The 21,930-nt window shown below is 44.0% G+C and overlaps 1 protein-coding gene across 1 annotated transcript; it reads left to right on the top strand.

The window, feature by feature from the left end:
* The first annotated feature begins 1,728 nt into the window (after positions 1-1,728).
* Positions 1,729-19,975, top strand: CTH (cystathionine gamma-lyase). Its single transcript, XM_068690599.1, has 12 exons — positions 1,729-1,932; positions 4,668-4,749; positions 5,294-5,389; positions 7,895-8,004; positions 8,584-8,715; positions 10,831-10,888; positions 11,824-11,901; positions 12,204-12,356; positions 12,595-12,716; positions 14,457-14,509; positions 16,545-16,683; positions 19,248-19,975. Exons 1-12 carry the CDS (start codon positions 1,771-1,773, stop codon positions 19,272-19,274), a joined length of 1,212 nt encoding a protein of 403 aa, XP_068546700.1. The 5' UTR covers positions 1,729-1,770; the 3' UTR covers positions 19,275-19,975.
* The last annotated feature ends 1,955 nt before the right edge of the window (positions 19,976-21,930 follow it).

Here is a 21,930-nt window from a genome sequence, read left to right as displayed (position 1 = left end):
GTGAGGGTGAGGATGAGGAGCTCCGGCTTCAGCACCCGCTGACAGCGGTGTGTCAGCACAGCCGTTTGTAACGAGCAGGGAGTTCTGCACAAGTCACTTTTACAGAATTTTTAGGTTGGAAGAGACCTCAAGATCATCGAGTCCAAAAAAATGTATCCCACATCACTTCCATTCTGCAGTCCCTTGGTCCACCCTGCGAGGTTTCCCCGGGTTTTCTTATTGTTGGAGGAAACCCAAACCCGTTCCAACAGAGGCTGACGCCGTGGATGTGGCCAGGCGATGGGCACCCCACCATCCATCCACCATCCGTCCACAAACACCCCACAAGAGCCAGTCCTGCAGGGAGCGCGGCTCTCCTGACGCTCCACAGGGTGCTCAGAGCTTCACGGTGCCCTTGTAATTACCAAAAACCAGCCAAGAGCAGGCAGAGGCATGAGGTCACTGTTTACCAGCTTATTAGGGAGCCCCTTATTCAGCCCATAATGAGTGCATTACTAATGGCAACTGCCCTGTGGAAACTGGAGTTTGCAGCACAGGCAGGTGTCCTCCCTCGCTAGGACTGTGCACCTAAAAACCCTTGAGAGATCTGTTTTGTTTTGTTATCTAACTATCTAACAACTCAACTTTGTCGTGTTTGTATTCTCCATCTTCCTGAGCTACTTAACTCGCCCCTTCCAAGCACCAGGCAATTTAGATAAAAGTAGGATCAGGTATTGTGACTACACAAAACTGCATTTTCTGCAGATTTTTGGGCTGTGAGTCTAGCAAAACTTCACTTATGGGATTCCTCATGCAGGAAGCAAATAATAGAGCAGTGATTTCTCATGGGTATATTCCTGTAGGAACAATGCCAGCTTTTTCAGTGTGTAAATGATCAGGTCACAAAACAGGGAGGAATAAAAGACTAAAACAAAAAATGTTCAAAACCCAACAGTGGGTAGGAAATAAAAATGTTACACTGTAAGTGTGCGTAACATTTAAACTTGTAAAGAGAGCCCAGCAGAATCTTGAAAACACCCATGTAAAGAGAAATGCTCTCCTGTTGCTCTCCTATTTCCAAAAGGCAACACAGAAATAAATGAAGCCCTGGAGGACACTGGATGGGATTTGCCAGCTGGAGAGAAATTAACTTCTCCTTTTCCCAGGCGTTCGGAAGGGCTGGCTTGGGAGGGATGCTACAAAGCAATACATCTGCCAAAGTGGCAAAGACCTGTGAAGAAAATGACATTTCACGGGAAAAAGTAGGCAAGAAAATTTCAGACCTTGCAGCCTCAATGGCTGCTTTATAAATTAAAGTATTAATTCCTATTGGTGAAGAAACTTGGTGACTGAGGGCCCGGCAGGTTCAGAGCAGCGCTTTGAGCGATTTCCGTGGGCATTTCCAACAGGCCTACGGGACGCAGATTTGCCACCAGAGGATTAAATTCGTTCCTAAACTTCATGTTCTGCTCTGGGCTGAAAAACAGGCTAAAATGTGTATTTCTTCCACTCAGATGCAGATTTGCTCTGCACTTCCTCCCAAATTTTTATGAAATTATTTAAAGTTCGGCTTTCAGGGAAGAAGCTGTAAGCGTTAGGAGGGTGTTTTGAGAACGTGAGGAGAATCTTTGAGCACAAACACGGCCCCCACACCCCCCCGAGGGCCGTGGCCGGGCCAATGCGTGGCGGCGGCGAGGCCCCGCCCGCGCCGTGCCCCCCGCGGGGCGGTGCCGGTGGCGGTGGCGGTGGTGGCGGGGCCGGGGGGGGGCCGGCGGCAGTCGGGGCTGGGCCATGGAGCGCGGCGCTGCTCGGGGCTTCCTGGCGCCTTTCGGGCATTTCGCCACGCAGGCCATCCACGCCGGGCAGGAGCCCGAGCAGTGGCGCTCGGGGGCGGTGGTGCCGCCGCTGTCGCTCTCCACCACGTTCAAGCAGCGGGCCCCCGGGCAGCACGCGGTGAGTGCGGCGCGGGTCGGGGCCGGGGCCGGGAAGCGGAAGGTGTTGGCGCTGGGGTCGGGGTGACCTTCCCCGAGGCTTTGTGGCACCCCCCGTGGGCTGCCCCCAGCCCGGCGGGCACCCCCAGGCACCCCCAGCCTGCAGCAGGGGGCACCGCAGCCGGAGGTGGCTGTGCCTCGTGCTGGGTCCTGGGATAAAGCATGTGCTGTGAGACCTTGGGCTGTGCTGCTCGGTCCTGTGCTGCTCTATCCTGTGATATCCTGTGATATTCTGCTCTGTCCTACAATAATCTGTGCTGTTCTGTGCTGTCCTGCTCTATCCTGTGCTGTGCTGCTCTATCCTGTGCTGTCCTGTGCTGCTCTATCCTGCTCTATCCTGTGCTATCCTGCTCTATCCTACAATAATCTGTGCTGTTCTGTGCTGTCCTGCTCTATCCTGTGCTGTGCTGCTCTGTCCTGTGCTGCTCTATCCTGTGCTATCCTGCTCTATCCTGTACTGTCCTGCTCTATCCTTCTCTATCCCATGCTGTCCTGTGCTGTGCTGCTCTGTCCTGTTCTCTTCTTTGCTATCCTGCTCTATCCTGCACTAACCTGTGCTGATCTGCACCATCCTGCACTGTGCTGTCCCGTGCTGTCCTGCTCTATCCTGCACTATCCTGTGCTATCCTGCTCTATCCTACAATAACCTGTGCTGTTCTGTGCTGTCCTGCTCTGTCCTGTGCTGTTCTGCACCATCCTGCCCTGTCCTGCCCTGTGCTATCCTGCACTGTCCCCTGCTGTCCCACCACACACCCTCGTCCCACAGAAGGCACCGTGTGGCCCCGAGGGCCACAGGACAGCCTGCGCTGGTGGAGGCAGAGGCAGAGGCAGGTGCTGGCAGCTGCACCACGGGCAGGCAGCCGTGGGACGCTTTGAGCTCCCAGGTCTTTGTTAAGGCTGCGTGCTAACAATAGTTCTCTTTCCCTCTGGGCTGGGTGGAACATACCTCTCATTTACACAGATCCTGTAAGAGATTGCTTTGATTGGCCTTCCCGATGGAATAAATATTCCGCAAGCAGTTTGGGGATGCGTTTTATAAAGCGCTGCAAGTGTTTGCACTGAATGGTTGTGAAGTTTCCCATGGCCGCAGTGTGTGTACGAGGGAAATAACACGAATTTGCAACACACAAATCAGGATTTGTTCAAACCCCGGGCCTGGGTGTCACGCTTTGCTGCTTGGAGTGTAGGAGTTTGCCTTGTGATCTTTGATGCCACGCAGGATCTGTAACCCAGCCTGCAGTTTGCATAGGGTGAGCAGATAGCTTTGTGAAGACCATGGGAGCAGCAGCCTCACGGCGCTGCGTTCACGTGCTGGTGATACTGCGGCCGCCTTGCAGGAAGCTCGGTGAGATTCCTGAACGTGATGAAGTTGTCATTAAGCAGAAATCCGGAAAGCACGCAAATACCAAGATGCTCACACAGGTTCTTGGTGCCACAAGTGCACCCTTGCAGCATGAATATGTATTTTCTTTTTCGGTATTTGTGTAAAAGCTGCTGCACAGAAACGTGGAACCTGGCATGACTGCATGCCAGGGAATTCCACATTGGGGCTTTTGGTAGCTTTTTATCTGGTACAGACTGGCACGTGCAGGTGCCCTATTGCATCTTCCAAGCAGAGCATCATGGAGATGGGGCACGTTGCTCTGACAGGCACTGTGTCAGAGCAGGGCCACTTCTCCAGAAGTGACTAGAGGTGGAAAAAGTAGGAGAACAGGGCAAGCAATATGAGACATCCCTCAGTGTTCTCCTAGAAACCATCCTCAGGTTGGGGATGTCCATAAAGGGCTAGGAGACCACTTTGAAGGCATTTCAATTCTTGTCTCGAGTACTGAAGCATTCCTGGCAGCTGCTCAGGTGATCACCAGTCATCACCGGAATTCCAGAGTTAATTTCAGGGGTATGTGATCGGGCTCAAACTACCCAATATTTGGGTCTGAGCGACACAGGTGGCTTCCGGTGAGCTCACCTGGAGCGGAGGCGCTCCTCATTTGGTGGGGCTGGGCCTCCGAGGCATCACGGAGCACTTTGGGGTGCATAATGGGCTTTCCGGCTCATGTAGATTTAAGCAACGTGATTAACATCCGCTTAGATAATCGCTGCAACGAGATGAATAGTCAAAGACCAGCGGGTGCTGTCTAGAACACGGGTTCTCCTCAAAGAACAGAGAATTTGTTTTCTCTGAGTTCTTTAATCATTGAGATACAGCCTGTCAATCAACAGCAGTCTAGGTTTTCTTTACCTAAAGCTTGATTTTTAAAGTTGTGTGACACTTAAACGTGCCTCAGCTGTCCCAGTTCCGAGGCAGGGCCTTGCAGTCGGTAGCAGCTGAACGCTCGGCCCTTGGCTTTGCCAGCGGTGCAGTGGCTGCCCGGCGCTGCAGCTCAGCTCCAGACACCCCTTTAGAGCAAACCCAGCTTCTGCTCCAGGGTGAATCAACACAAAGTGTTAGTATCTGTTATAAATTCAGGTAAAGCTCAAATAAATGTCTTGCTATGGATCGAGGTAGTTTAGCAAGTAGACTTGACAGGAAGGATGGATCCCAACTGGATGTCGTGTGAGCACAGAAAACCAGCCCGCTGTTACTGGGAAAGGTGGATGGGTAACCTCGGTGCTTGCCAAGAAACCTAGAACTCTTATTGTCCAAAACTTTCTCACAGCTCTCTCTAAAGTTGTATTTCTTTCTTGCTTTCACAACAGGGCTATGAATACAGCCGGAGTGGAAACCCTACCCGGAACTGCCTGGAGAAGGCCGTGGCTGCGCTGGATGGAGCTAAATACTGTAAGTAGTTAACAGGTTCCTGAGGGAAATCGTGTACCTCTTGATGGTGGCTACAGGAGACGTATCTTGGGGAGACAAGGACACTGAGTCGTCACCAGCTGTACTTCAACAGCAAGGCTTTCACAGCCGGTGTCTGCTGGTAACGTGTGAGAGCTGCTCGGTGCGGTGCCAGGAGCTTGGTGCTTCTTCAGGAGGCCCAGCTCAGTCCCTGCTCCCCATATCGTGACTTCTTGCATCATCGAGTGCCTTAGCTAAACCCAAGCATGGTGTTCCCTGTCCTGAGCTCATCCTCGTGTAGCAGCGCTGAATTCGGTGACATGAGGGTGAGGCAGGCAGCCGCTGCTACCTGCGTTCTTTGTGGGTCACGCCTTGTGTAGAAAAGGCCTGCTGCTTTTATATTGAATCTCCTTAGAGAGCGAGATAGCACCGGGGAGAGTGACGGAACAGGTTTCCTTTAAAAGCAAAGTAAAGAATGCAAAGGCAAGTTTGACAAGGTTGTATCATATTAAAATATGGTCTGTCTGCCACTTTTCTCTGGTTTTAGGTTTAGCCTATGCTTCTGGCTTAGCTGCTACTTTGAATATTACTCACCTTTTAAAGGCAGGAGATACAATTATCTGCATGGATGATGTCTATGGAGGTAAGTAAGGCACTAGTGTGTTTTTGATCTTCATTGTGCAAATGATTAAATGTATCTACTTGCGTTTCTCCTGAACTTTCTGAATTGATCTAACTTTTTTTAAAAGTTTTTTGACTTCATGAGAACACAGAACAGTCCTGTCTGAGTCTGGTGGTAGAAATTCAAACTTTGAAAAAATCTACTGCACAATATGGAGGCTTCAAAAATATAGCTAACTAGGAACGTACGCTATTATGAGGGAAAAATAGCAATATCCTAGCTTTGCACAGATTTGTCTTCTGTCCAACATAGTACAGCTTTCCAGCTTCTGTTATTTCTACTGTTCCTTTCTCAGACTTGATCCTTTACCAACCTGCATTTTGGCTGGACTGTTTAAACAACTCTATTCTGTCATCTTCCCAGAATGCAAAACTTGTGTCTGTCATGGCCATGTCTTCCAAATGCAACAGTGACACTGCAGCCCACTAGTAGGTTGTGATCTTGCATATTTTTTTTGAGCCATTCCTCCAAAAATCTCCCCAGTAACAGAGTGTATCCACCTCTTCCAAAGTCCTTCAAAAGGTTGACGCCACACAAAAGTCTGCAGTAGGGAAGTCTGCCAGGATCCCCTGCAACTGTCGGTGCCCTCAGTGCCCCACTCTTGTGTTTCACAGACCAGTGAAGCTCATCATCTCCTTCATTGCCCTCCAACTATTTCAAAACTTTGATACAAAGAGATCAAATCTGCTGTTTTCAAAGGAAGGTTGGAGAGGCCAGCAACAAGGAGCGTTTTCCCAAGCAATAGCTTGAAAATTTTCTAGCAAGAGTAACCACCTTTCTCACGGCTAGGAGTGACTGCTGTTTGCCAGCCAGTTCTGTGTGCCTGTGCACGTCAAACAGAAACACACACATTTGATTTTACCATCTGAGCTCTGTCATGCCAGAAAGCCCTTCTCCAAAGTACACCTGAAACCAAGCTGAGCGAAGACAGCAGAAACCCCTACTCAGCAGTCTGCGCCGTTCGTTCCAGCCCTCCCACCATGGAACTCAGTAAATCAAAGCAATTTGGTCAAAGCATTTTATCAGTTCCTCACTCCCAAAAGGCCCATGGGTGCAGTTTTCCAGCAAAACCAGTTCACCCGTTCATTAAAGGCCCAGCCTACAGCAGTTTTGTAGTGATGAATTTCATTGTGAAAAGCCTTGTTGGTTAGGATGGCCGTACTGTGCTTGCTAAATCAAGTGAGTCCCCAGTATTCACGTTTGTCAGAAGAACCAAAAAAAAACCTGAGAAGCTCTCAAGGGCCATGGTGGAAAGTATATTGGCTGGGATGTGCTTAAGAGATGCTGAGTTTTGGGATGCGTGAGGAGGAGCTGGAGGAAGTTGACACCTCTGAATTCTAGGCCACTGATGTAATTTTTAGAAGGGCTTCCTTCAGTGTAACCACTCATTTCCAACAAACGTTTTGTGTGGTGGGCTGTTATTAAAAGTACGTAAAACTACTACAAAGCAGCTTTTCTGTGGGTTGTGTTTGTGGAGTTCACAGCCTATGTGAAAATTTCCTGTGCTTGAATAAGCTCCCTACAACACAAGAGAGAAGCCAGTACATAGTTTATTGTAGAAATACAAGTATTTTCTAAAATGAAAATCATTCACACAGTGCTCAGACAGAATCTAACCCTGCATGTCCTATGCCTTTATGGTAAGATGGCAGCTGGCATTCTGCAGAAGTGAATAAATGTTGAATAACCTTGGCAGAAAGACCTAACAAATTAATTTTTAATCCAGGCTGTGTTGCCAGGTGGTCAATATGTTACATATCTAGTGATCAATGAGCATTTTTTTTTTTCTAATAAGCTTTCCAGGGAAAGGCTTCCAAAAGAAAGGAAACAGAAAGGAACAGAAAGGAAGGAATAATCAATTTTTTAAGTTCTTCATTACATGCTAACTTAACAGAATGATAAGCAACACAGTATCCGGAGTCTACCCCTTGATTCTTCCTCTCCCAAATTTTTTATTAAGCTTACTAAAAAGAAGGAAGACCTTGAAAGTACAAGATCGAATAAAGTTGTCATTGTATCCAGGGTCGGTGAAAATTGAAGTAAAAACTGCAAGCGCTTGCTTGTGCATACCAAAGAGCTGGAAGAACAGCACCTAGTGACTGTGAGCGCTTGCTCGGTTGCCAGCAAAAGGATTTCATTTTCTGTTTTGTTTTCTAATAAAAAAAACAAACCAAACCAAAACAAAACAAACAAACAAAAAAAAACAAAAAAAACCCTGAGCAACTGTTCGTTAAAAGTACTTCATAATCAGCGTGATTCCCACTATTCTTTTTCCATGTTTAAAAACACAGCAATCTTTAGAGGCTTCAGAAATAAAATAATACTATCAGCCATTTGTAGCGTATGGCACGAAACCACACACTGCTGATTTTCTGTGGATGCATACAAGATACTGGAGGTCAGTGAAGGAAAGTTAGGGAGATTGTTTCACTTTGTGTCATCTCTCTCCCTTTTCTTTTTTTAAAGGTACAAACAGGTACTTCAGACAAGTAGCCATGAAGATGGGTATAAATGTAGTTTTTGTTGACTGTACAAAATTGAAACAGCTGGAAGCTGCAATTACACCAGAAACCAAGGTAGGGGAGAGAAAAAAAAAAGCTAAGCTTATTTGCTTAATGTTCTTAAACAATTTTATTGGTGCTACTGGTGGATCGGGTGTATGTGGCAACGTTTTGGCAGTGGAGAGGGCACGGGGTGGCCTCTGTGGGAGGAGGCTGGGGCACAGCTGCAGCGGCCCCACCACAGACCAGAGCTGTGGTTAGTGGAATAGCAGTTGTCATAAGAAAATGAATAAGCAATGCTTTGGGATGGTGCTAGTCGCTCCTGTTATGTTTAAAAGCCCTTATGACTTCTAAATTAATTTCTTAAAATAAAGATGTAGTGTTTGTGATGGTGGAACTGGTGATAAGAAAATTATCCTGAGTGATACAGATGGTGATGATAAATGATGAGAAAAGTAACCTGTGTTTATGTGTGCAGAGAGAAGCCTGGATATTCATGCATTGCTAGTTTTTTAGACTGACACCCTTAAAAATACATAAAAGAGAGGAAAGGTTTGCTCTGCACACTGCATTATGCATGTATACACGTAGCAGAGATAGTACCAGCACTGTTGTATCGCTAAACCAATGTTTTGTATTGTTGAATCACTACAGCTTGTTTGGATTGAAACACCCACAAACCCCACGCTGAAGGTCATTGATATTCAGGGCTGTGCCAATGTTGTACATAAGCATAAGGATGTTCTTCTGGTAGTAGACAACACTTTTATGTCTGCATATTTCCAGGTAAGTGCCTTTGTTTATAATTACCGCATTATTTCAGTGTATTCAAAGACGCATTTTTAAAATGGAGCCACTGCCAACAAACTGTGGTTTTGATACATGTGTTGTAAATCACTTGTCCTGCTTCTAAATACAACCAATGCATTGCTCCTCTCTAAATTAGCAAAGATGGCATGCAAAGTATTTTATAGCTAGCTATACACCAGTCTGATACCGACAAAAACAACATAGCTTAGCTTAGAGGTTAAGTAAACAGTTAAGCAATCAAGAAAGTAAGTTAAGCCACTGGGAGAAAGGCTTCTCTGTCATTCAAAAGTCACAGATTTGTTAGATCTAACTGATGCGAATCATAGCAGACCTGTTAAATAGTGTACTGTTTTCTGCCTTTGCTCTTTTTCTACCAGTTATCTTATATGTGCTGTTCATGATCTGTACCATACCACCTGGTATTCCAAAAAGGAAGTGGAGAAAAAAGTTAAAATAAGCAAAATATATTGACTGTGTCTCTGAGATTATTAAAGTTACCTTTTTCTTTAATATTTTGATGAATGTGTGGCTTAAGATTGTAATCTAAGATTGTAACCTCAGACAACTCATTTAAGAAAAGGTTGGATGTGGTATTTAGGGATACGATTTAGTGTGTAATATTACTGGAATGGGGATGGTTGGACCAGATGATCGTGGAGGTCGATCATCTTTTTGATTCTATGATTTATTTTTTTTCTGCTTTTATAACTGGAGTACATGAAGTAAAGGCAATTTTTAAAATTCTAAAACTGTCTTGATAAGAAACTTCAAAGTCTTGTTCATCTTAACATGGGCTAGAAATATCCCTGTGTGTTTCCCTGGAGACCAACCTATTCCCTTATATTTTAGGTCTAAAGAGAAACTTATTTTGGAGCACAAAAGGAAAGGTGTCTGCTTTTGTTAATTTACAGAGAACTCAGTGTCCTTAACAGAGCCTTTTAGAAGGCATTAACGCTTAGCTAGAGCAGCACTCGAGTTTGTCTTGCACATACCAAAGGCTTTCTGATTTTTTCAACCTTTATTTTATTTCTGAAAGATGTGTGTGAAAGAAGAAAATTGAGCATCTGGATATGTGAGCTAGTTAATGTATCTTTTATTGGCCTGCTCCTAGGAGAAAGTGAGTTGTAATAATTAGGCCTAGTAAGCGTAATAGGTAATGTCTTTAAACTCCTCCAGACTCCTGCTGATACACTGTACTAAGAAAATCATAATTTTAGAGTGGTTTGTATAGCAATATTGAATGTAAAAGGCACTGGTGTTTATGCTACCATCCTCTTGGCTGCACGTTGGGAATGCACATTATCCATGTTCCCTGAGTAGACTTACGTGCTTCAGCTGACAGCAGCGTTCTTTTATTCTAAATCTGCTTGCTTTATCACCCTTTAATTTATTAGTACTCTTCAGTCCTTATAATAAGTTTATATTATACCACAAAGTCCTTTACTTAGTGACTAATTTAGAAAGAAGATTGTTCATTACTTCTTGCCCATCATCATCTTGGTTTGTCTCTCCCCTTAAAAAGGCTTCTGTGAGGAAAGCTGAGTGCCTTCGAGAAGAGAGACTTGGCAAACCAACCCCTCTGTGCTCTCTGCAGGTGTTCAGTTGTTCTTTTAATGCAGTATCACCCATACTGATATCCAGAGAACTCTGAAATGTTGTAACTTGTATGGAGGCCTTCCTTTTTTAAGGAAAAATACTTTAAGCATCATTACTTCTCCCTGCCCCAGCTAAGCAATATAACTATTTTTTTTCCTGTGTGAACATGCTGCACTTCATTCTAATTGCTCTATTCCCTCACTAAAGCCAGTGAGAATTAGACCAGTGTTTTTAAATTGTGTTTTATTTATTGTGGGTTCTTTTATTGTGCTTACCATGAATTGAGTGCCTTCCTGTGCTGCTGCTTTCTGTCTCACGTTCTGTCTTGCTTCATTCTCAGTTTTTGTCTTTTGTGTTAGGATTTCTGTGTTTTTCTCTTAGTTTCTCTTTCTAGTGTTACTTTCTGTGTTTGATCACAGTGTTTCTGGATAGCTTGAAATGAACCAGAGGGCAAAAATAAGTTTAATCAGACCTATTATTTTCATATCATTTTAGCGTCCATTGTCCCTGGGGGCTGATATTTGCATGTATTCTGCAACCAAGTACATGAACGGTAGGTACTGGAATTCAACACGACTCAGGCTGGTTATATAAAAGCTGTTCCAGCTACTGTTGAGCCTTTCTGCATTCACCTCTTGAACCTCTTCCATGTGTGATGGAAGCTTTTAAACTCCTTTTGCTACTGATAAATCTGCACATAGCTATTGCCAACTTGCTGCTAATGGCACCGGCGAGTGATGTTGTGCAAACACGGTTTGCACTGTGATCATGCCCAGATGGTTGGCCTTAATGAGGAGAACAAATCCGCAAGATGAGGTTGTGTTTTTCAAACTCTGGCTCCCCCCAAGTTCAGCTGGTCTTACAGAGCTATCTAGGGCAAGAAAAAGCCAAAAGTGGGGTTTGGAAATGCGCCATGTTCATACAGCTGTAAAACCAAATGCAAGGCTTTGTACAAGGTAGCTGCCGGAAATTATATCAAAGTTCAAGGGAGTTTATATGGCAGTGCTGGAGCCTGTTCAAAAGCACGTTCACTTCCCAGACAATCCAGGCTAAGAGGTAGCTCGGCTGCGGTGGCTGCGCTGTAACCACACGTCCGCTTGTGGCGCAGATAAAAGTGGAAGAGTTCTGGCTGGGGTTTGCTCTCGTTAAACAGCAGGCGGCTGCTGCTGCCCCACAGGAGCTCAGCGATGTCTGTACAAAGTCCTGCTTTCTGGCAGCTAGCTGCAGCGGGTTTGGTAGGCACCTGGGGGCATAAGGGCAGCGTGCAGCAAAGCACACCGCCAAGGCGAGCCTCAGAAAAAACAAATCTGCCTATGATTCATGTGAGGGTGCAACTGTGGTAATGGACAGACAGCTGTGGTAATGAGAAGGAATCAAGGGCCTTGCCAAAATGGGGCTCTTTTAGCACCGAGGCTGAGAAAAAGAGGGGGTTTGTGACAGAACCCTGGAGCAGATAACTTTGTTCTTACGTTCTCCTTGCATTTTTAGGGCACAGCGATGTTGTAATGGGGCTTGTTTCAGTGAACTGTGACGACCTCTACGAAAGGCTCAAATTCTTACAAAACTGTAAGTAGCCAATATAGAAAATACCTTAAAATCTATGTAATTGAATATACCAGCTCACAGAAGGAAGCATGGTGCATACACGCAAGTACATGCTCTGTGTGTCACACAGCAGGGCAGGAGATGTGGCACACACAGAAAGCAGCAGGTGCAGGGCAGCTCACATTTCTCCCACGAACAGCACCTGTGGTTACGTGTCTTGTTCTTCTGTGGAAGAAATTTAGGAAATTAGGATGGCATTTCGTTTTACTGAAAAATAAACCCCTCTGTTTTTCATGTGTAACTTTGTGTTTCAATTTCTGCAGCTCTTGGAGCTGTCCCGTCTCCTTTTGACTGTTACCTGTGCAACCGTGGTTTGAAGACACTGAAGATCCGGATGAATCAACATTTCCACAATGCCCTAGCTGTTGCTCGGTTTCTTGAGTCAGATTCCCGGGTGGAGAAAGTCATTTTCCCTGGTAGGTTGGCAAGGCTTCAGAGCGGATGGCGTCCTGGCGTGGGGCTGGCCGTGGGTACTGCAATAGTACGTGTCGCTTGCACACTCCTCACGTCTGATGACTCTCAGTTAGGTGTCTGCCTTGGCAGTGGCCCTTGCATTCCTTTCCAGCTGAAGGATGTTTTTACGTAGTTCGGGGTGAGCTGCTTTACTCTTTGAAGTGATGTGAAATAACTTACAGCAATTCCTACAAATTTCAGGATTGCCTTCACACCCTCAGCATGAGCTGGTCAAGCGGCAGTGCACTGGCTGTCCTGGGATGATAACCTTTTACATTAAAGGAAATCTTGAACACGCTACTGCCTTTCTCAACAATTTAAAGGTAAATGACAGTAAATATACTCTGCCCTAAAGGGAATTGAATCTGTCTCTCTGCGATGATGGAAGCAAGTGGGGCAGGGAGCCTTTTTTGTTGGGGCAGGGAGTCTTCCTCTGTACTTTTAAAGCTCCTAATTTCTTTTGGGTGTAACCATCTCTAAATAATAGATTATGCATAAATGCAACACTAATGAGAGGGAAGAAAAGGGTGCTTCAGCTCATTTGAGGTGTCTGTTTACACGGAATGATGTAGCATTTCCAGGTTAGCCCAGGCATTGCTCCTCACAAAGAGCTGACATACCAGCCTTTTGCAATTACCTCTAGTATTTGAAAGCAGAGAAGCTGTGGCTGGTGTAATACTGCTGTAATATTTCAAAGTACTTGTCAAGAGAAAAAGCCATTGAGAAATGACATGGATCGTGAAGCAAAGAGGGAGTTCCTCAATTTGGAAAATAGTTGTTTATTTTACCTGAACCATAGGAATTTTTCTTTTGTCTTTGTAATACACTAGTTCTGCCTGTATGCTTTCATGTGTTTCCTACTCTGTGTCTCTGGTTAGTGTGCCTCCCGCTCTTGCACTTTTTTTGTTTTGCTCCTGGAAAAACAAATCAGTAATAATTGACAAGATGAAATGGAACTTCTCTCTGCTTTACCAGTTAATATCGTCAGCTGAAAATGGATATACTAAAAATACAATTTTCCCACAAAATATTCTTTTGCCTGAGTGGTCCTGGTGCATGAAATCACCCAGCTTTGGCAACAAGCACCATGAATTACATTGCAGAATAATTCCATGTGATATGGTCACTTCACCCTTTTGACTTCACTAGCCATCAGTTCGTCACTAGGTTGATACAGAAGAGTTGTTGAGGGCAGTAAATGCATTCACAGCAGAGGAATTGTGCGTACATATTTGAGTGCAGTTGACTCTCTAGAGAGCCTTTTTGACATCCGCAAATATATGCCCGTAATTTAAAGATCAATGCTAAAAAATACCACTTAACTAACAGCAACCATTTTTCAGAGGTGTCCTTTTAGGCACTGAGAAATTTAAGCTGTTTTTCAAAACACTAAACTAGCCTTCAGACCCAGGGAAGAACGAGTGGAAAAATCAGTGCAGTCTTGTGGGAAGAATCTTAATTTCCAGCCCCCAACCCCTCCCCACCCAAACAATTTGGCAGCTCTGAAAAGCAGAGGTGTCACCTGTGAATATGGGTGAGCGGTGCTGGTGCTGGAAAAAGGGTATGGAAGGATAGGTTATAATCGCTTAAACCTTAATTGAAAATTTGGGAATCTGAGACTTTTATTCACTCAGCCTGCTCCATCCTGCCTCTGACCAGAATGAGAGCTCTGGAGGTGTCCAGGCAGCCTCTGCACCCTAATGTTTATTTTCCTTTCTGCTCTTCCTGTGTTGCTGACTGTGCTGTGTGATATAGGAACTAATTCTAAGTTGTATTTGCTCAGCATGGGCACGTTTTAATTTTAGTTTTGCATTAGCATCTCTTTAGAGCCATTTTAGGCATACTTTATTGTGAATCTTAATAACTCCTAACTGCTAAATGTATACTTCTTTTCCCCTTATTATAATTGACACCTTTTAAAATACAAAAGTTACTGTAGAAGAAGAAATAGAAAAAAATCACTAGTACTAAAAACGGAACTTCCTTGTTCTTTCACTGTCTCTTTCTAAGTATTTGTAACCTTACACTTTTTATGTTAACATCTGTTTACTGTTTTCCTGCAGGTTTTTGCACTGGCTGAGAGTCTGGGAGGATATGAGAGCCTAGCAGAGCATCCGTAAGTCATTCTTCATCCTAACAGTCTGAGAGAAGCTTCAGAGTAACAAAAGAGTTCCTGGTCTATTTTTATGGGAGTTCTAAAATTTTTTAGGGTACTAAGCTAAGATAGTTTGCATATAGTTGAGATACAAGAATACTGTGTTGTACAACACAAAAGCCAGTGTCTACTGCAGAAACGTCTGTGGCTTTTGTGAAAATCAGTTTTGTGCTAGAGCAGTAGAAAGACCTCCTCAGGAGTACAAGAGAGGAGCTCTTTGTTTTCACCTTGGTGAAGGAGTCAGAGTGGTGTGAGGTGAACGTGCAGACCTGTGGTTGCAGAGAAGTCTGCACTGCTGCAGGCACTGTGGGCAAGGGCTGGGTGGTTCCCCTGCTCCCTGCCCACAGCCTGGGAATTGGCTGTAGTCACCCATCTGCCAAGGCGGGCGTCAGATGGGTGCAATTCTTCCCTGCTGTGGGCCTCTTCCAAAATCACTTGTTCAAAAATCTCAACAGCAAACACAACCAGCAATAGGGGAGGAAAAAGTGCATGTAGTTTAAGTAACATGTGTACCTCTGTCCTGTCAAAGCCAAACTGCTCTGCGCTGCCTTTACAGCATCTGTAGTGAAATGTGGCTGTGTGGCACCAGCTTCTCAGAGCTATGTTTATTCATTTGCAGTCTCCGTACACACACACACAAATGGCACTACCCAGTTACAGTAAACAGGCTGTTCCAAACCTGCTGCGGAGAGGTAAGAAGGACGCAGTGCTTTAGTAGAAGAGGAGCAGCCCCTGGAAGCTGCAGCATCTGCAAGGGCGCAAAGATGGCCTGAGCTGTTCTGCTCGTCTCTGTCTTCTTGGCTAACTCTCTTGGCTATATCTAGACCTGCGTTTTAAACAAATATCAAGGCAGGTTCAGCAACGGTCACTTTTCCATTTCCTCAGAATTGCTTTATGGTGCCACTGGCTGCGTCCGGAATTACCGGATAGCTCTTGGATCCGTGGAACAAATTGTTCCATAAGCACTGTAAATTTTAGCAAGGCTTTTACACTATTTTCAGCAGTACTACTGCTAATACTTTCCACACTTCCTCGGTTTTGCTGGGAGACTGAGCTGCAATTTATGATTACGGTCACAATTCCAAGTAATCAGTGTGGTTTTGAATAAGTAGAATTGAGTGGATTTGATCCCGCTTGTGCGGGCAGAGCCCTGCCGTTCTGGCAGCTTACACAAGAGGGCATATTCGGTATGCGGCTCTGAACGGTGTCTGTCTTCACGTCAAGCAGACCGTGGGGATTTTAGTAATACTTGGTTGCTGCTGTCTAGGTTAAAAGGCTAAAAATAGGATTTTTATATAATTAGATTATTTTACTGAAATCCAATTTGCTTGTCAAAAAATACAAGGAAAGTTATGACTAAACATATTCTAAATCGTTTCAGTTTCTCATTTTACAATAATAGCAAATCTTTAAATACTGAAGGAAGTGCCAAGTGGTGGATGTCAGTGACTGAGCACACGGGAAAAAGAGCTTCTTAGCTATTTCCATATATCCTCCATAGCTGGGGAAAATAAACTCTTCATCTTAAATGGTGTAGTTTGATGAGTGATCTTAGAAACCAGAAGTTAAAAACAAGTAACGGGATTTTATATGGGATGCTGTATGCTATAGATCTTTCTCCAAACCATTAAAATATAGCTTTTAAATACTCCGTACCAGAAAATTTAAAATATATCTGGAAGGAAGAGAGAGATGATTTTTTTTTCCCTACTTCCGTTCCAGATTCTTAAATATCCACTTCGTACTTATCATTTGTAGTTTGGGTATACTGTGCTGGCTGGAAGATAAAAGCCACTGACTTCCTTGCAGTTGACATAATTTGCATAATTTGATGATAAGATCCCTTTCAATCTGTGGCTCTCCAGCAGGTTGTACATAAAAGGTATAAAGTTTTAATGGAATTACAGGGAATGCTGGCAGGTAACCAATTTGATTGATCTTTGCCAATAAAAATAAAATGTCTTAGAAAAAATGCTGCTTTTAATTCTTTTTCCAGAGCCATCATGACTCACGCGTCAGTGCCTAAGGAAGATAGAGATGCTCTTGGAATCAGTGATACATTAATTCGTCTGTCCATTGGTTTGGAAGATGAAGAAGATTTACTGGAAGACCTAGATCAAGCTCTGAAAGCTGCAGTAAGTTGGGCATTGACTTAGTGCCATCACTCTAAAAATAATTTCCTCTCTAATCCTCTCCCTTCCTCACTAATGACACGTGAGCTCTTTCATCATTTATGCTGAATCTCAGGAATAAGTTAATGAACAAATGCAGCAACTGTTCTCTTGGTATACCTTGCCTCACTTAACTTTCAAATTACTTTTAAATAGTAAAAAAAATACAGATTGCATGTGTGTTTTTAAAGCTTTCATCATTAGCATTCCCTTTGCAGCAAGGTTTGTGATCCTTGTCAGTCACGACTGAATGTGATGTGGATGTGATGTGATGTTCATGTGGATTCCTGCTGCAAATGGGATATCCCTGGAGCCCGAGTGATGGGGATAGCTGCTAAAGTCAGCCTGAATGGAGACTTGTGTAGACATCAAATTGCTCAATAGGAGTGTTTGCACTACCAGTTTTTCACGTCAAATTTTTTGAGAGCATTGAAATACATCGAGCAGCTTCAAAAGAGCCTCCATCAGACTCCAATATTTGAGTAACATTTTTTTTTTCTTTACAATTTCTACTCAAGTACTACTTCTACTCCTCTATCCAAAGTTCTGTATTTCACACAGTAGATGAAACTGTTCCTTACATGTGGTAATTCATGTGATGCCATATCATGTCTTCTCAAGACAGAACCTCCTAAAATATGTGAGGTGTATGTGTGCTGGTAGAGGAGCACACTGACACACATATGTCCAAGGGAGAAACTAATGAAACGTTTCTTGACTTTTGGTCCTACACAGATTTTTGCTGTGCTTGAGATGGGCTAATATGGTGACTAAAGGATTAATGTTTCTTTGCAAAAAAATAAATAATTTACATCATTCTTTTTCAATGGAATGAACTAGACATAACTGAAAAACAAGGGATGAGCACCTGACTTTAAACCAGTCTGATGGTTGGTTCCCTTTTGGAAACTGCCAAACTGCAGACTTGAAGTTTGATGCACCAGTATTTCAGTGCAGAATATGCTTTGTTGTACTGTACTTTGTATTTGTCACGCTGCAGCTTATCAAAGGCCTTGCCAATGTCTTTGGTTCTGCAGTAGCAGATAAATTGTTAGGCGGGTTTCCCGGATGATCCTCGGAAGCAGGCCACATCATCTGCAAGGTCCTTTCCTTTCCCCAGAAGGAGGCCCCTGACTGTCTGGCATGCAGGAGAGCTCCCCTTGATGTGAAGTCTCATGACAGCTTTAGATCTGAATGTGTGACCAAGACATGTGAACCAGATGCCCTTGAGCTTACCCAGGCACTCTACCTTAATCTCTAATTTTGCCTGTTCTCCAGAGCTTCAATGGAAGGCTAAAATCCTTCCAGCCTTCATAAGCTTAATTATGTGCTGGGAAGAGGAAGGGGAATTTCCTCCTGATCCCGGCAGACAAGAAACAGAGCCCAGAGGTATGGGATGGCTGCAGGCAGTGTGTCAGCCAGCCCTTCCAAATGCTGCTGGAGATCTCAGGACATCCATTACTCGAGGATGTGCACTAGATCTTTGATTCTAGATACAAGCTTAGTTTTTGTTCTCAGAACTGCCAACTACTGTCACATAATTCCACCCAGAAAATTTATTATTCTCTCAATATTTATCAACTTTTAGATTCCTCTCCCAAGTATTCTGTGTACCTGACACAGAGGTTTACTCCTGGAAAGTCAAAACCTTTGATTTACAAGATCAGAATAGACTCCTAACCTGTTTGTATCCACTTGATCACGCATTGTTCCCACCCAGGCAAACACAGGACATGTTGCTGCCATGCTGTGAGAAAGTTTCACTGGGGCAGCACGCACTGTGCCCTGGCAAGTGTTCTCCTCCCTCCTGAGATCAGCAAGGGATTGATGAGAATGAGAGGCCCCAGGCAAACCAAGGAGTGCAGCAAAGCCCATTAAGAGAGGCCTCAACAATATTGGAATGAAGTTTAATTCAAAAACAGACTAAAACAGCATGAGCTTCCTTCTTCCCTTCTCCCAGCTTGTGCTTTCTCCCTGTTGGAGCACTGTAGTTCTTGTTGGTTTGTTGGTTTGTTTGCTTCTACTGGCAGTTCTGTGGATTTGGTGACTCCTCAGCAGTCCTTGCGATGCAGAGGACAGAGTTTAGTCTTTAGTGGACTTTGACTCAACTCTAAGTCAACGGCCAAAGTAGAACTGGGTTCAGCACTTATTTTCCTCTGCCACCTTGGTTGGCAGGTACACAAAAAAAGATTTAGAAAAATAAAGGTTTTTGAAGTATAGAATTTTGTCTCTGTATGAGAGAACATGAAGGTATTGGTGAGTAAAATACAAATTTGAGTCTTGCACCGATTTTAACAGATGTGTAGTAGTTTGGTGTACTGTACAGTCAGGAAATTATTACTTTTCTCTAATTGGTGATAGGGAAAGTCAACAAAAATTAGCATCAGTAACTACATGTGTTTTTATATGCCAGTACAGACCATGAAGACAATATCATGCTAAACCGTATTCTATTTATGGAAAATGAAAGAAAGGTGCATGGTCAAAATAGGTGTACAGCCTAATTATATTTTTCCTTCTTATTGCAGTTCCCAGACCATAATGCTTTGAAGTGACAACTGAAACCTGAAGTTGGACGTTAGAAATCGAAACATCTAAAGAAGATGACACGGAAAGCCAAATTGCTAACAATTTTTCTTTGATTTGCCTTTGAGAATTGAAATCTGTTCAATCAAACTCTGGATGCCTAGGGAGTTCTCACTTTGTACCTTGTGTCTGGCTGTACGTTGCTGTGCACCATGGCACGTAGCCTGTGGTCTCCTGTGTGTCTGTTTCTGCTGTATTGTAATCCTCTGTCTTTGGAATTTATGGGGTCAGTAACGCGTGTTTGAGAGCAGCCGTGATACACACTCAGGAATATTATCTTGGTTCTCTCCGGGAAGATGAATGTTGCTCATTTGTCTTGCTAATGCTGCAAGGGTATTAGGTCAGTAGGGTTTGTTTCTGTTACTGCTCTTCAGGATGCAAAATTATTTGTTCTCATCACTTCTAATCCAACGGTCCAACTTGAATTATGTTGATAAAATTTAGATTTTTAAAAATCAAGTATTGAAATGTGTAGTACTTTTTCACCCCGTGATATTGTATGGAGTATTGAAACTAAATCCAATACCTGGTAAACAATGGTAGCTTTTTAAAGGTGATTCTCTGACTCAAAAAAAAATAATAAAATCATGTAATGCTAATTGTACTAATGATTTGGTTTATAGTTAGAATTGGGATAGTTTTGATTAAAATACGCTTTTGATTTCCCTGATGTATTACTTGTTTTGACAGTTGAGTATGCTACTTGCATTCAGAATCGGTTGATAAAATAACCCTGGATCTGTTTATATTCTTCTAAGGCAAATGATGTCATTAATATTTTTGCTTTTGCCAAGAAAAAGAAATATAAATTCCAATGTATAACAACTTATCCTGCAGGCTGCAATACTCAGGCAAGCAAGGATTTCTCTTGGACAGGAGACGCTGTCTCACAAAGAGGCGTTTATTCACAGCTGAATGGTTTCCTGCACGGGAGCTGCTGGTGCTTTGAGCTTCGGCAGGTTGAGGGGCCTGTGTGTTGGTCCCTGGGGTCAGGAGGGCAGCGTGGGTACTGATGCTAACACCAGTCAGCTCCGTGGTGTAAGTGAGGAGCAGAGCGTTGGGCGCTGTGCTGGAGGAAGCTGCAGCTGGCCCCAGTGCAGGCACCGAGCCCGGCCCTGCCGTCCTGGACCTGCTGCCAGTTGTGGTCCCTAGGGCAGGCGGACCTGGGGCTCCCACCCCACAGCTGGAACCCACCAGCGGCCTCGGGAAACTGCCTGCTTGGGGTGTGGGGTTCTTTCCCTAAGAGTGGGAACTGATAGGGAATGCTAGCTCGGTGACTTTTCCCTCATCAGCTGATGAAAAGCTGCAAGTCTAGATGAAACCCTTCAATTTGCATCTCGGCCCTAGAAGTGTTTTGCATGATTCATTCTTGGGGAACTTGTCTGTAAGGTATGGGAAACACTGCAGATAGCTTTTCATTGACTTCTACAGGACAAGCATTGTTACCATGCTGTAAGGATTTTATTTTTTTTACTCTAAGCAGCAAATTTGTATTAATTTCTGTGGAAAAACTTTGGCAAGTAATTTTTTGCATACATAATTATGAGTACAGCTTTAGCAATATTGGTTACCCTGGGTACCTAGAAGATCAACCAAGTACAACCATAGGATTATTCACTCTTTGTTTTATTTCCTTCTTTTTGTTTTGGCAAAGATAACAGGGGGACAAAGTGCTCCACTACTTTCATTCTTTTCATAATGCTTCCCACCCTTCATAATTGGATAAAAAGATGAGTGGCTGGCTTGCACAGACATTTTTACTTGTTAAGTGATTATCATATACAGACTGTAAGATTTTTTTAGCTATCTTTTATACATGAAAAAAGTGGGTGTAGAATAGATGATTTCTATGAAAAAAAATATTCAACTCTGGCAAATCAAAATTTCATAATCTAGGACAATGATTAGAGTTTTTGTTTTTGTTTTTGTTTTTTTAAAAAAGGGGGGGTAGGAAAAAAGGAGAAGCGTTGGCATGATTAAGGATTTTCCTTATATTTTATATTGACCACTGTTGCCTGCTGACTCATGGAAGCCCTTGCATTCAACCTGCATTTAACCAAACCATCATGATGATGCTTCTGAAGTGTGAGTCACGCAGCAGGAAAAATAAATTAGCACACCAAGATAGAACCCGGGGTGTTGAGACTGCTTTCTGCATAGATGAGCAGGGAGCTTTTGCTGCTCTAGAAGATGTCGGCTGGGTTCGTGTTAGTTTTTAATTCTTTTCTGCAGCTGTATTGCCTCCTCCTTTCTGAAGGAGCTGTGAGATGCCACAGATGGAGCCTGGCAAAGGGGGTAGGGGGCATGCCAGGTGTGTTTTATGGTTGCGCTGCTTACTTACCCCATTCAGCCTTCACGTTCCTGGTCTGAGGCCAGCTGCCTGTGGGTTCCTTGCCGAGGCTGTTTTTCAGAGGTACCCACGCAGGTCAGGCTGAAGATGCTCTGCAGTTGCTTATGTTCCTCTGTGCCGGGTTTGCACCCTGTGCTGCTCAGACTTCACCGCTTTAAGCTCCAGCTTTCCTTCCTTTTGCATAGTTTTTAAAATGTCAGCAGTCACCTCTTTTAAAAAGAAGCGGATTTAAAGCTGCCCAGCCTTCTTGCCTAGCTCTGCCTCCAAGCTTCGGG

Source organism: Anas acuta, chromosome 8, assembly GCF_963932015.1.
Source record: "Anas acuta chromosome 8, bAnaAcu1.1, whole genome shotgun sequence".
Lineage (NCBI taxonomy): Eukaryota > Metazoa > Chordata > Aves > Anseriformes > Anatidae > Anas > Anas acuta.
This window is presented reverse-complemented; position numbering and strand designations above follow the sequence as displayed.

Bases quoted from the DNA above. Each gene is read 5' to 3' on its own strand.
- CTH (XM_068690599.1), top strand. From the start codon at position 1,771: ATGGAGCGCGGCGCTGCTCGGGGCTTCCTGGCGCCTTTCGGGCATTTC. The intron at 5,390-7,894 runs GTAAGTAAGGCA...CTTTTTTTAAAG, and splicing joins CATGGATGATGTCTATGGAG to GTACAAACAGGTACTTCAGA. The intron at 11,902-12,203 runs GTAAGTAGCCAA...CAATTTCTGCAG, and splicing joins GCTCAAATTCTTACAAAACT to CTCTTGGAGCTGTCCCGTCT.